General features: G+C 38.9%; 2 protein-coding genes across 19 annotated transcripts in view; both read left to right on the top strand.

Annotated features, from left to right (window-relative positions):
- LOC131220937 (probable LRR receptor-like serine/threonine-protein kinase At1g56130) overlaps window positions 1-14,941 on the top strand; it is a 129,309-nt gene that overhangs the window by 62,214 nt on the left and 52,154 nt on the right. For 14 of the 18 annotated variants that reach the window (XM_058215894.1, XM_058215898.1, XM_058215888.1 and 11 more), the window contains 2 exons: window positions 2,090-2,161; window positions 2,246-2,311. The exons of the other annotated variants lie outside the window; for them this stretch is intronic. In XM_058215894.1, the coding sequence (XP_058071877.1) occupies window positions 2,090-2,161; window positions 2,246-2,311 (138 nt within the window). The remainder of the gene's footprint in view (window positions 1-2,089; window positions 2,162-2,245; window positions 2,312-14,941) is intronic. 18 annotated transcript variants of the gene reach the window in all.
- On the top strand, window positions 2,982-14,837 carry LOC131220939 (probable LRR receptor-like serine/threonine-protein kinase At1g56130). The gene is made up of 2 exons (XM_058215903.1): window positions 2,982-3,183; window positions 14,541-14,837. Exons 1-2 carry the CDS (start codon window positions 3,048-3,050, stop codon window positions 14,795-14,797), a joined length of 393 nt encoding a protein of 130 aa, XP_058071886.1. The 5' UTR covers window positions 2,982-3,047; the 3' UTR covers window positions 14,798-14,837.

Here is a 14,941-nt window from a genome sequence, read left to right on the forward strand (position 1 = left end):
AGGTTGACATTGTAAACCAAGATTGAGGTTGACCTAGCTTTGGATCCCAAATGCTACTTAAATTGGCATTTTTTAACACTAATGCCCTTAGATGGATCACCGGCTGATTCAATTGTCAAGGGGTCTAAAGTCCAAGTAAGACCCCCAACCCTTCTGACTAAAGTTGATGAGATGGGTGGAGGATCATGGACTAGACTTATGACCATTTCCTTCGCCTGGTCAGGGTCAGGATCAAGGTCAGAGTTTTACTTTGTCCCTCTTGGATCACTTACCACGCATTGGAGTTCTTCTAACTCCTCAACTGTTTGTGACACTTGGATTATCAGACAAATCTAGGACTGGTCATTTCCTTTTCATGGTCCAATGGATGGACAACTTTTGCTTATGGTCGGATGTATGATATCATTTCTGTTGGTGGTGGGCTGCTGATGTGGGCATGTTGCATCCTTGGTTGGAAGGTTGAGCAAGCAAATTATGCCCTTAGATGGTGAGAGTGGGCAGGTTGTGCTCCTAGTTGTTTACGGGTGAGATGGGGAAGTTGTCTTCTTGATTGATTAAAGTGGCCAGGTTATGCCCCTGGTTGATTATGACTGAGATGAGGATGTTGTCCCCTTGACTAGCTGGAATGGGCAGGTTGTGCCTCCTAGTTGACTGTGACTAAGATGGGAAGGTTGTCCCCACCAAGACCTAGATAATGACGAACGGTCAAGCCCATGGAGCCTACCATGATCTATATGCTTTATCCACACGTTCTATTTATTTTGAAAGATCATTTTAAGGTGTGATCCCAAAAAGGAGGTACATTGAAGGATCAAGTGGACCAACCACATGAAGCTGTGCGGATTGAACTCTCACTGTTTAAAACTACCTAAGGCCTAGGGTGATGTTTATTTTCCATCCAAGCCATTCACAAGATCACGTAGACCTGTATGAATAGAAAACATAAATATAAAATTGATCCAAAACTTCCGTGGCCTGTAAGAAGTTCTCAATGGTATGCTATAAATCCATGTGGTGTGGTCCAACTGAGGATTATTTGATCTATCTCTCTCTCTCTCTGTTTTTTTTTTTTTTGGCTCATGCAGTAAATTGATATGTCAAAACAAATGGACAGCATGGATAAAACATATAGATCACAGTGGGGCCCACAAACCCTCTAACATGACTGACCATCTCTAGCTAGGTCCTAGTAGGGTAGTACCCAACCCGCGCCCGTGCTGTAGGCAATTCTCTCCCAAAAATCTTATCAAACAACTGTGAGAGGGATGCAGACCAATTTTTTATGGGGCCCACCATGAAATCCACTGCCCACAACCAGAAAATCAAGCTTACTGATTTAGATGGACCTATCAAAGAAAATAGTTGGGAGAAAGGCATCCACCATTGATTTCTTAGGAAGCCTACCATGATTATTATGTGAAATTCACTCAAACCATTAGATGTCAAAATTACATTTAAAGCTTGGGGCCTATAAGTCATGACAATATATAATTCGAGTGGAACCATATTGTGGGAAGTAGTTTGGAGAGTGAGCATTTCTTTATACATTATTTCCAATCATATGATCCACCTAAATCAAGGATGCGACTGGCTTTTGAGTAATTGAATTGGTTTTCAGAAACATATCTAGTCAGGACGATTTTTGGTAGTTTTCATTACTCTCCGCACTACCTTTAATTTGTTCTCCTAATTCCATATAAGAGTATAATTAGACTTTTTACTCACCATTGGTACTGTTACAAGAATGCTTTGATAAATATGAAAAGTCAAAGGATGTTATTGGAATGTCATTAATTTGAATTTTTGGATAAAATTTAGTTTTTACTTTCAACTTTTTGGGGAAGGCTTCAACTTAATTTTCAGGCTTTTGAACCATGTCATGGATATGAATTTTGGTAGCACTGCTCGCCATTTGTTGCTTTGCACACTCCTGCTCACGTCTTGTGCCTCACCACACTATAATCTGGTCCATTCATCTAGCAGGCCATACAAAGGACCTGTCACATGCCTTTGATCTCTAAATCTCCTTCTTAGCAATTCCATCTCACTTTTGTTTTTGTTTACCATATTAAGTTGTTTACTTTTGTAGGGATTTGAGCTTCAACAATTTAAGTGGCCCAATTCCACCGTCGCTGTTCAATATAAGTTCACTTGTTAACTTGTAAGAATCAAACGGTCTTTCCTCAATAAAATGTTCTTTACATAAGTCTCTTTGATGTATGTATTTCATCATCACAATTTTCAGGTTTCTTGGAAACAACAGCTTATCCGGTACACTGCCGTTCCAAAAAAGCAATACACTTCTTAATATGTATGTTCATCTAACTCATTTGTACTTAGCTTATAGCCTTTGGCATGTTTGGATATAGTATTGAGTTGAATTCCAATCCCTAACTCTAATAGTAAAAGAGAGAAGAGAGAATAGAAGAATAAAACTAAGGTTAAAGAAAAGCCTAACCCTAGTACCATGCAAAGGGGAGAAGAATTTTGGGGGGAAATGTTTATTGTTAGGGACGAATGACTCTTTGACACTTATTTTTATGAAAAGAGTATCTCTGAAAGGTATGGTGTGTGGGAGCATTGAAGTGTGTGATAATGGTCACATGCGACTAGTTGTACACCCAAATAGTTTGCATGTGAGGCCCACTACATGGTGTTTATACAATATCTTGCCCCTCATTAATATACATACATCAATGTGGGCCTCCACTTGCTTGGCCTTTCCTACGCCTGTGTGCTTCCGTCTGCATCACTTTCCCAACATTAAATACGGCTATAATCTCTATTCACTCAAAAATTGTACAATCGCGTAACCAACGATAGCGGCAGTATTTTGGTCTAAAAAATTTTTTCAAAATTACAAGCGCCACCGCCGTATTTGAAATATAACCCTTTTCGAGAATTCACCATACAACGACGCCAAAGACAATAAAAATCCCTTTACAAAAGATATTACAGGAGGAGTCTCTTATAATAAAAATAAAAACACATCTATCATAGGATTATGGGATTTTAAGTTCTATAGCTACGGTACACCTGTGCCTGGAATGATGAAAAGGTCCATTCCAAAATCTCCATCTCATACACTGCTTGCCGCTTGCTTCTGGTGCCTACACCTCTCTTGTTTGGTGGAGAGATGCAAAGTTCAAGCTCAAACTAATTTTACAACAGACCCAGATGAAGGTATCCATCCTTGGAATTTCAATCTCTATTATGAAAATTTAGAGTTTCATCTTAACATGAACTCTATTTTCTCTTGCTCCGAATCATTTGATTGAAACCAAGTGTCACTTTGTTTTGATATATTTTCTTTTACTTAATGAAGTAGAAATGTGAATTATCTGAGAACTCAGCCACTGGGAGCCTTGGCTCTTAATGCTGGTTCCCAACCTAGAAAAAGGACGAGGTTTCTGTTAGGTTGGCTGCTGGCATTTCTTATTAATCCTGTCCGGAACAGGATACGACGAGTAGCCAACTCCAATTAATTGGAATAAGGCTTAGATGACATGAAGGCAATCAAGTTGAAATTGATTTTTTTTTTTTTTTTTTTCCCATGGGTCAATGCATCAGATGGGGCAAGATGCAATCATGACCATCCATCTGCTGGTCTGTAATATATATGGGCCATGGACCAAAAGTTGTCTCAATTGGACAACTGTAACTATCTGGGGGGATTGCACTTCTACTCAGTTGCCTATTATTTTTCATCATTTTTTTGCCTGTGACAATTTGTTTGTAGATCATGAGGGTGGTGTAATTTCTTGGGTTGAGGCCCATCGATGCTGTCAACCACCCGATAGATGTTTTGTATCTTAATTTCATACACCACGTGGATAACGGTGGAATCTAAAATTTTCTTTTCCATATATATATATATATATATATATATATATATATATATATATATAAACATGAATTTAAAGTTTGAAAACTTATTTGGTAACTATTGGCAAAATAGGCTAAAGTCTAAAAATTAAGTATTGAATCTAGAACAATTTGTTTGTTAACAAACGTGTGAAATATGTTAATTAGACACATTTGCCCGTCTCCTGTTTGATGGATCCCTAAGTGTGGGCCTACCATAATTTATTTTCCCTACATTCACACTGTCCATTCAATTTGACAGCTCATTTTATAACATGACCCTAAAAAATGAAGCAGATCCAAATCTTATAGGTGGACCAAACCACATGAAATAGAGATGATTAACCATTAGAAACTTCTAGTGGGCCACAAATGTTTTGGATTAAGCGGATATTTGTGCAATCCCTTCATCCAGGTCTATGTGACCTTACTACCAGGTTTGATGGAAAATAAATATTACTTCCCAAGATGTTCTTAATGATGGGTATTCAATCATCACTCTTTCCTGTGATATGGTACACATAAGATTTGGATTTACTTCATTTGTTGGATCTAGGTATAAAATTCCTTCGGTGTGGTCCACAAAATAAACGCTCCTGGCAACTTCACTTGTGGGTCCATCATTTCATACCGATTCCAGCTCTTGGTGTGTGGTGACCCCGTAACTTGGTGACGCCAACACATCACCGAGGTGGTATCTGACAAACCACAAAATCCGCTTCTACTGAAATCAGATGCGATTCCTGCCAAAGGATTCAACCGGAATTTCATGCCGGAAGCTAGGTGGGCCGCACAATAATGTTTGTGAGAAATCCACTCCATCCAGCCATTTTTATAGATTATGTTATGACATGAGCCTAAAACCGAGGCAGATTTGAGACTAATGTGGGCTGCATGGTAGGAAACAGTGGAAATTGGCTGCCTACCGTTGAAAACTTTTTGGAGCCATATAGGGCTCTAATCAAGCTGATATTTGTATCTTCCCTTTGTCTAAGTCCGTGTGACCTAGTCAACAAATGCTAAATAAGCAGAATAGTGAGCCCCCGGAGTTTTTTACAGTGGGCGTTCAATCACCACTATTTTCTTGTGGTATAGTCTACTTGACATGGAAAAATAGATGGACGGTATGAATAAAACACATACATCATGGTGGGCCCATTGAATATGCATATCAAATCCAGTCCATATGGTATATACAAACGTATAGGTGGCGAAGCGCAACAGACAGTCGCGAGTTGTCTTGTTGAAGCCGGAGCCATGGCGCTGCAGCTGTGGTTAAAGCCGCTCCACATGTTGCATACATTTCTCCTTCTCATACCTTCTGAAAATATGTCATGTTGTTGTTAGCTCTGCGTAGGAATAGCTTCTTGTATTCCAAGCTCTCCGTTTATTGAAGAGTTATATGATCTTCAACCTGAGGATACATTGCAGCCGTTGAATCTGTTACGACTGGGGCCCATGGCTTGGTGATCAGGACCATCTATCTGTGGATCCCCTATCGGACACTTCTAGCCCATAGACGACGGCTTAATAAATAAATACAGGAACGATCAGATCATCAGCGACCAATGATCTGGGAAGTTTTTTTTTGGCGTGGTCAGTCCTTGATCAATGGTCTAGATTGCCAATCCACAGACCCATCTGTTTACAAACTCCGGGCCAGCTGATGGGTGTCCACAAAATTGCGAGTGATCACATCCATAGTATGGGGAAAGATGCTTAGGCTGCGTTTGAATGCATTATAGGATTGGATTGCAATAATTACTTGAACTGTCCCAATGATCCAATTGGTGGAAATCAAATGAATGAATCGAAATAAAACATCAACGGTCCAAATTGAACTAGAAAAACAAAATGATAAAGTTGGTTAGATCAGCTCTAATTTCGACCAATTTTAAATCGAAGTGGGACCAAGAATTGAATGGTCCAGATGGGAAAGTATGGACACTTTGTACGGTGAATGAGATACCAAAACTTAAAAATGGTCAATTATCACGTGGCTGAGCGTGATTCGGCTTTTAAAATTTACTTTCCATCATCTTAATCAAACAAATCGTGTGGCCTACCCGAGTCCAAAATAAAGCTGTGGACTGCATATCTTCCGAGTCTGTGATACTGACCTGGTGCACTGGAACTGGTCAATTGGACTGTGGCCCACCTACATGACCATAGCTGATCTCGATGTTTTAAGAATGGGACGAGAGGATCAATGATCCACTTGCATGTGCAAGGAATCTCACCTACACGCAACCACATGAGCCGAAGTGGCACATGGACATGCTATCCTAGCCATCCATGGAATTGGATTACTATTTGGACGGTCTGGCGCGAATCTCATGCTATTCAGTTGATCAAGTTGACTACACTTAAAAAATGTATGGCTAAAAAACTTAAGCCTACTTTTACGGAAACAGCCTAATTTCTTTACCAGGGAAAATACATGTTGGGGCCCACGTTATTTACGGCTTAGATCTTAAAATCTACACTGGAACGTGCTGGTGCATGCACATCAACCTCAACTGCATTTTACATGCGTGGCGGGCCTAGGAAACTCATGGAGTTGGAGAGAGGTCTGCTACACCACACCTCCACCACAACCCACACCATTGGGATATGATTAGTTGAGACTATAGCCTTTGAATCTTGGACATGTTCCGATTATCTAGACCGTTTATATCATCATTTTTTCTTTTTACTTTGAATGGATAAATTTGTTGTATTTTGTTTCAAAATTTATATATATTAAAAAAAAATTCAAATATTTTGGTTTCCCACTAAATTTAAAATTCTCTTGCTTTTGAGTTGTAAGTTTAGTCCACATCATATTGCCTAAGAAAATTTTTTTGTATATGAGATACGCTTTTTACCTCGGGACTTGGTCCCTATTCAGGGCTCATGTGAATTTGGTCCTGTATGGGACCATGCCAATATATATAATCTATGCCATTGACCGCGCGCGCGCATGCCGAGTCGAACCGAGTCCAAGATCATACACATATGTGATGGATCGGGTCAGGCTGTGGGTGTGTGCATGCGTGTGTGTGGGTACTCGCGAGACTTTATTTGTATGAGCATATACTTGCATTTGTGCCTTTTCGTTTTGAACCAGAGATATGTGACCAGTCGATTGGTCACACCTATTGAGTTTAAATCCAACGAACCAACCATATTGAAAGGGTACTTAATGCACCACTTCAGAGTCTATATAAGTACTTCCATTATGTTTTCAAAATCACAAAAATCTCTCTAATCTTGTAAGAACTTTAAAAAATAATAATAATAATAATAATAAAATTTACGAATTTTGGTTCCTGAGTTCTTCACTAAGTTAATTCAACACTTTCGGGTTAAACTACAAGTGGTTTGAGCCTGCACCATCGAAACTGGGTTATAGTTGTTGTATCTTGGAGCTCAATTGCTCTGGAAACATGTTACATTTGAGACGCTGTCTAAGGGGAGCATATTTGATTTCAAGCCGAGTGACTCATGTCATGCTTCGACTCAACTCTATAAGTCTTTTATCATAATTTTATTTTCTTTTTGGTTTTCAATTTTAAATAGTCTATTTGATTCAATCAAATATTTCAACAATTTTGAAATCGAATTTTTTGAATTAAATATACTATGGCTACCATAACAGTTAATGCTTCTACTAAATTAGTCAAAATCAAACTATTCGTTGAACAACACTTTAAATGGTAGAAACAGAAGCTTATGTTTGCATTGACCACTCTTTAAGTTTCATACATATTGTTTGAATCATTTACTATAGATTTAGCAAATCAAACTGAAATAGTAGATAAAAATAATTACAAAAATTATATTTTAAACTCTCGTTCTAACGAATTATATAATGTGTATGCTTCTTATGACTCTGTTAAAGAAATATGGACTGCTTTAAAAAAGAAGTACGTTTTAGAATATGCAGGTGTTAAGAAATATGCAATCGCTAATTTTCTTCACTGATGAACCAAACACAACTACTGTGGTCAATTTTGGAATAAACATTAATCAGTAATTACAAAATTAGTTTAGTGATGTTTACATTTTCATAGAAATTGTTTATTTTAAAAAAAATAAAATGATAGATATGGTAGTCATGACTAGGTTAGCTCTCCCAACACCTTTGTGGTCGAAGATTCAGCGCTTTTGTTCCTCTGGGAAACCCAAACGGGTTGCTTTCAAAAGTAGGATCATGATGGGAAGCAACTCATCTTTCAAGAAAATCTACACAATTCAAACTGTTTCAAGGGAGTTCCAACATTTCACTCTATCAAGGATTGTATATTCAGTTAAATCATAGATCATTAAGTCTTTTCTTACCGTTTGAACTCATGTATTTTTGGGCTGGCTTTCCTTTGTTCTTTTAGAAACTTCAACTTAAATTAACTCACTCTTAACTTTTGTAGTACTTTATTTTTATTTATTTATTTTTATTATTTTTTTACATATACCCACACCCGGGGCGCTTACACACACCCACACCACATGCACTCAATCACATTATCTCAGTATTGAAACACACTTTATCTACCACTAAGCCATAAAGATGGACCCAACCGTTATAACACTTGTCTCTATTGAACGCTGCCAAACCATCTAACTTGATTTTCTATCCGTGTTAGAACATGAGCCTAAAAAGCCAACCCAACCCAAAACTCAAGCAAGGGATCATTGAAACCCCTCGGGGCTCAGCTTGATGTTTATATTCAATTAGATCCATCATGTGATACTAAAAATCAGCCTGATACAAGACTTATGGCGGCCCTGAAAGGTTTCAGTGGCAGGCATCTTCATCCCCACCTTTTCTTGTGTTGTGACCTACTTGGGTTTTGGATCGGTCTTATTTCGGCTGGCTTCCAAACATGAGCTGTACAAATGATGGATGGAGTGGATGCCACACACGCAACCAAGTAGACCCCATTGAGCATTTTGGTGCACCCGCTTCCCACAACAGAAATTCATGTCCCATATTTTTTATAAGATGGGGCCATCTTAATTTACCCCAATGAGAGGCCGAAGAAGGTTTCCATTTAAGAGAGCAGCCATTGCGTTTTGTTTCTTGAGACATTTGCATACAACCATTGGATGCAAACTTTATAATACAATGCTTCCTTTTCTGCTAACGTGTCACTTGTTTGCCACATCTGAGCTGTGCAAATGGTGGGAGACATCGTGAAATCTTTAGAGGCTAAAAGAAGGATAGCCCATTCATCATGCAGGCTACACCATCGAATCAGTGGAAAGCAAGTAGTCTGACCCAACGAACAAGTGTGACCTACCTGATGAGTGGATTTTGCTTCAGATACTTTGCATGACCCACCATTTTCATAGCTAAGATTTCTCCTACCTCATTAAAAACAATGTATGTTAAACGTTATATGTACAGTTGTACACGAACCGTGCTAGCCCGATTAACTCGCTCGACTCAACCCAAAAAAGCTCGACTCGGCTCGACCCGGAATTGAGTTCGGATGAGGGCGGACCATTTTCTTCGGCCCGAAACTGAGTTCGGGCCGAATTCGGATAGGTTCCAATTCGGGCCAACTCGGCCCGAAACCCGACTCAACCTGGCCCGACTGCAGACTGACGTTACTCAGGAAGATCTTATGGTACTGAGTAAACTCATTTGGGCCCACCATGCATGCACGCGGTCCATTAGTTTATATATATATATATATATATATATATGTTGAGCCTAAAATTGAAGCATATCCAAAACTCAAGTAGACCACACCATGGGTAAAACTGGGAATAATGGTTAAGACCGTTAAAAGCTTGCTCGGGCCCACAGTAATGTTAATTTGTCATCTCACCTGTTCATAATATCACACAGACGGAAATGGATTGGCTACTCCTCCTGCCATCTGCCAGGTGGTTGATGGTCGGTGCTCTATGGCCCTACCATGAAGTATGTGTTTCATCCATTCCGTTCATCTATTTTTATAGATCATTTGAGGGCTTAATCTAAAAAATGAGAGGTATATAAATCTCAGGTGGACCACACGACAGGAAAACAATAGTAATTGGATATCCACCATTAAAATCCTCTTAAGCCCACTGTAATGTTTATTTGACATCCAATGTGTTGATTAGTTCATACATACCCAGATGAAGAGAAAAAACAAAGATCAGCTTGATACAAAACTTTTATTGCCCCCAAAAAGTTTTTAATGGTCGACGTTCATTCAACACTGTTTCCTATAAGGTGGTCCACTTAAGATTGGGATATACCTCATTTTTTGTCTCATACAATAAAATGATCTATAAAAATAGATGGACGACATGGATGAAATACATACATCACGGTGGAGCCCACGGAACACCACCCACCAGCCATTGGCTGGTGGCAGGGGAGTGGCCAATCCGTTTCCCATATAGACATGGACCCCGCAGAGTTTTTGCAGTAGTTACTTAGTACGCAATCCGCTTCCCTTACTCATCAGCAACAGTACCAGCAGGGAAAATATACACACCGTACATATGAAGGCCCGCCATTGATGGGACAAAAAAAAACCACATTAGAGCATGTGAACCTGATTAGAATTTAATTGTGTTCCGGAAATGATATCATGCTGTGGAATATTTGTTACCATAAGTTTCAGATTGTAGGACCACTATTATGTGCGAGTTCCATCCAACCAGTCCATTATATGCAGCCCCCAACTGTAGGCTTACTCACAAAATTCAGCCCCTGATCCATGACTCAGGTGAGCCACAACAAAGGGGAAAAGTGGAGGATGATGGGGATGCCTGCCAAATGGAATGTGGGGTGGAGGATGTTGTTTATATGTCATCCAACCTGGTCATCATGTGAATCCTACTAAGATGAAGGGATAGTACGGACACCAACCTATTCTTAAATTTAGATGGGCTGCAACAAGCGAATAGGTATGTTTCAGGGTTGATTGTGCATTCCTCCTCCCATATCCCACTTGAGTTTTTGTTGTGGATGACTCTTGGGAGATAAATTTACGACTGTGGACCCCACCTTTTATCCATTGGATATTCTTGAAGCAATACAAACTTAACATACGCACTTAGACTACGGACAACAAATTCCAGAACAAAAATACCCCTCCTTTTCACAAAAACGGATTTGCTATTCCACAAAAACGGATTTGCTATTCCGCCTGCCACCCGCCAATGGCAGATCGTCGGTGGTATGTGGGCCCCACCATGATGTATGATTTTCATCCATACCGTCCATATATTTTTTCGGATTATTTTATGGTATGAGACAAAAAATGAGGTATATCCAAATCTTAAGTGCACCACATTACAGGAAACAGTGTTGAATGAGCGTCAACCATTAGAAATCCTCCCCTGTCTAAGTTGGGGCCCACTGTGATGTTTGTGAGAAATCCTCCCCGTCTAAGTTCATTCATAGGGTCACAAAGACCTGGATGAAGAGGAAAAACAAATTTCATAATGATCCGAAACTTCTATAACCCCTAAAAGGATTTCAATGGTAAACGTTCAATTCCCCCCTGCCTTTTAGAGTGTGGTCCACTTGATAGTTAGATCTATCTTATTTTTCATCTCAAGCCTTTATATGAGCTTGCCAAATAGATGGACAGTTTGGATATAACACAGACCTCATGATGGGATAATTTATTTATTTATTTATTTATTATTATTATTTTTATAGGGAGAACTTTTTCTCCCTTACATTTTTCTCTAACACATAATTATGTAAATATGTATATATAAGTATATAAAAATATTTTTCTATCTTTTAATTCATTTATTTGTCTATGTATTTAACAAGCATATCTCCTAAATTAGAATGATTTTTTTTTAACACATGCACACGCACCCCCACACACTCACACTAGTGGAATTTCACCACCTATGGATAATCGAACACTTAACCGGGTGTTGAAACTCTTAAGAGTCTATCACCCGAGCAAGAGTATCACCCGAGCAAGAGTAAGGATCCAAACTAAAATGATTCACTTAACATACGACATATGAATTTTGGTGTATGAGAAGCTAATTTAGCCAACCAACCTAGTTATTTTCCAAGATTTCATCGGGTCGATGGTCGAAAATCCATTTTAGTGGGGTAAACAAGAAATTGAGCAGGGCAAACTAGAAAATGAGCGAGGCAAGCATGAAAAATGAGTGGGATAAGCATGAAAATGAGCAGAGCAAACTAGGAAAATCAGCAGGGCAAACTAGGAAATCAGTGGGGCAAACAAGAAAATTAGCAGGGCAAATTAGGAAATCATCGGAGGAAATTTGAAAATCAGTGGGGCAAACATGAAATTGAGCGGGGAAAATTAGAAAATCAGCGAGGCAAACTTGAAATTCAGCCGGGTAAAGTAGACGATCAGCGGGGCAAACTTAAAAGATAATTTCATGGCTTGAGCCGATAAATTTAAACGTATCCAATGTTCAAATGGACCACACCAAATGAAATTTTAAATTGAACTTCTAATGTTGATCATTTCTTAGGGGCTACAGAAGTTTTGGATCAAGCTTATAATTATTTTTTCTATTAATCCATGTATGTATAATCTTATGAATAGGTTTGATAACAAACAAACATCACTGTTGGGCCCACTATGGTTTCAACGGTGGAAATCATTATGCCCACCGTTTCCCGTGGTATGATCCACTTGATCTTTTGATACGCTTCAATTTGGGGCTAAACTGCTAAAATTAGATGGAAAAACGGATGGACGGCGTGGATATACTACATACATTCAATGTGGGCCCAACTGAGTTTCCTTAGTATAAAGGGAGCGTACTGACTAACTCAGTTGGGCCCACATTGAATGTATGTAGTATATCCACACTGTCCATCCATTTTTCCATCTAATTTTAACGGTTTAGCCCCAAATTAAAGCATATCAAAAGATTAAGTGGATCATACCATGGGAAACAGTGGGCATAATGATTTCCACCGTTAAAACCATAGTGGGCCCAATAGTGATGTTTGTTTGTTATCAAACATATTCATAAGATTATACATACATGGATTAATAGAAAAAACAATTATAAGCTTGATCCAAAATGTCTCTAGCCCTTAAGAAATGATCAACATTAGAAGTTCAATTCAAAATTTCATTTGGTGTGGTCTATTTGAACATTGGATACGTTTAGATTTATTGGCTCAAGCCATGAAATTATCTATTAAGTTTGCCCCATTGATTGTCTAGTTTACCCCGCTGAATTTCATGTTTGCCCCATTCAGTTTCATGTTTGCCCCGCTGATTTCCTAGTTTACCCCGTTGATTTTCTAGTTTGCCTCGCTGATTTTTTAGTTTCCCCCGCTCAATTTCATGTTTGCCCAACTAATTTTCATGTTTGCCCCACTCAATTTCATGTTTGCCCTGCTAAATTTCTAGTTTGGCCCGCTCAATTTCATGTACGGCTGAAAGTTGGGCGGGTTCAACCCGACCGACCCATGACCGACCCGACATTGGGTTGGGCTTGGGCAGGATATATCTGGGTTCGCACCAACCCGATAAAACTTAGGTTGGGCTTGGGTTGAGGTCTCAGGTTGCCCGACCTAACCCGAACCCGATCAATATATTAGTTACTTATAAATTATAATTGAGTATGGATTGTTTGTGTAGAAGGTACACTAGTGATGTCGGGTCTCATTTGTCTACGTTATTTCCAAGGACTCAAGCTAACAAGATATGCCGGATTTCTCTCTCTCAAATATTTTGCGTGCTATGCTACATGACTTTTTAAAGGAGTAATCCTATATTTTAGCTTGGTTTTTTAAAGAAAAAAATGAAGTTCTTTATAATGAATAATCACTTATATAATTAATAAAATCATAGATACAAAACATAAGTCCTATATTGAAATATAATAAACTAATGTAATAACAAAAATATTAGCACGTATACACCCGACCAACCCAATCAACCCGTTGAGCCCTCTTGGGTTGGGCTTGGGTTGAGAATTCCCAACCCAGGGTTGGGTTGGGTCAAGGTTTAGGTATAAGAACCTTAGGTTGGGTTAGGGTTGAGCACTAACCCGAACCAACCCGCACGACATTCAGCTCTAATTTTATGTTTGCCCTGCTCAATTTCATGTTTTCCCCATTGAATTTCTAGTTTTTCCCACTCAATTTCATGTTTGCCTCGCTCAATTTCATGTTTGCCCTGTTGAATTTTCAGTTTGACCGCGAAGTGATTGAAATTGACCACGAACTGAATAAAATGGATTTTCGACCATCGACCCAATGGAATCTTAGAAAATAACTAGGTTAGTTGGCTAAATTAGCTTCTCCTACCCCAAAATCATATGTAGTAAGTTAAGTAAATCATTCTAATTTAAGAGATATGCTTGTTAAATACATAGACAAAGACATGAATTAAAAGATAGAAAAATATTTTTATATACTTCTACATACATATTTACATAATTATGTATTAGAGAAAAATGTAAGGGAGAAAAAGTTCTCCCCCAAAAAAAATATAAAATTTGCCAGACTTCTGCGGCACTGTCGTGGCTGCTTATATATTTGTTTTTTTTTTTTGTGCTTTTATGACTAGTTCGCCCCGCCGAATTTCAAGTTCGCATTTTTGTGTTTACCCCGCTGAATTTCAAGTTTGCCTCATTGATTTTCTAGTTTACCTGCTTATTTCAAGTAACTCTCTCTCTTTCTCATTTTTTTTTTTTTTTTTCTAACTTTTCATGTGTATGGACAGCAAGCGCTCTCAATGCCATTTTCCAACGCTGGGGTCTTTCTGCACCTTCTGATGAATGGAACAAAAGTGGAAACCCATGTAGTGGGACTGCCGTTAATGCACCAACAATCAGCAAACCTGGGATCAAATGTGAATGCCCATCCAACGGTGGAGGCACCTGCCACATAACCGCAATGTACGTACACACTCAGATATGCCAACTTGGTGCCAAAATATTATTAATCAAGTGGACCATCTGGTGGGCCTTCCCTGTCTAGGATTTCCTGATCATTTTGATGGCTCATCCATAGAGGGAACCACCAGATGAATGACTGGGATCATTGAGGATATATGCCACGTGTGTGTAAAGGGGTAGAGGACTACCAGTTCAGGTAGTCCTTCGGCCCATGCTTATATTTGTT

The sequence above is a fragment of the Magnolia sinica genome, chromosome 12, assembly GCF_029962835.1.
Source record: "Magnolia sinica isolate HGM2019 chromosome 12, MsV1, whole genome shotgun sequence".
NCBI classification, from domain to species: Eukaryota; Viridiplantae; Streptophyta; class Magnoliopsida; order Magnoliales; family Magnoliaceae; genus Magnolia; species Magnolia sinica.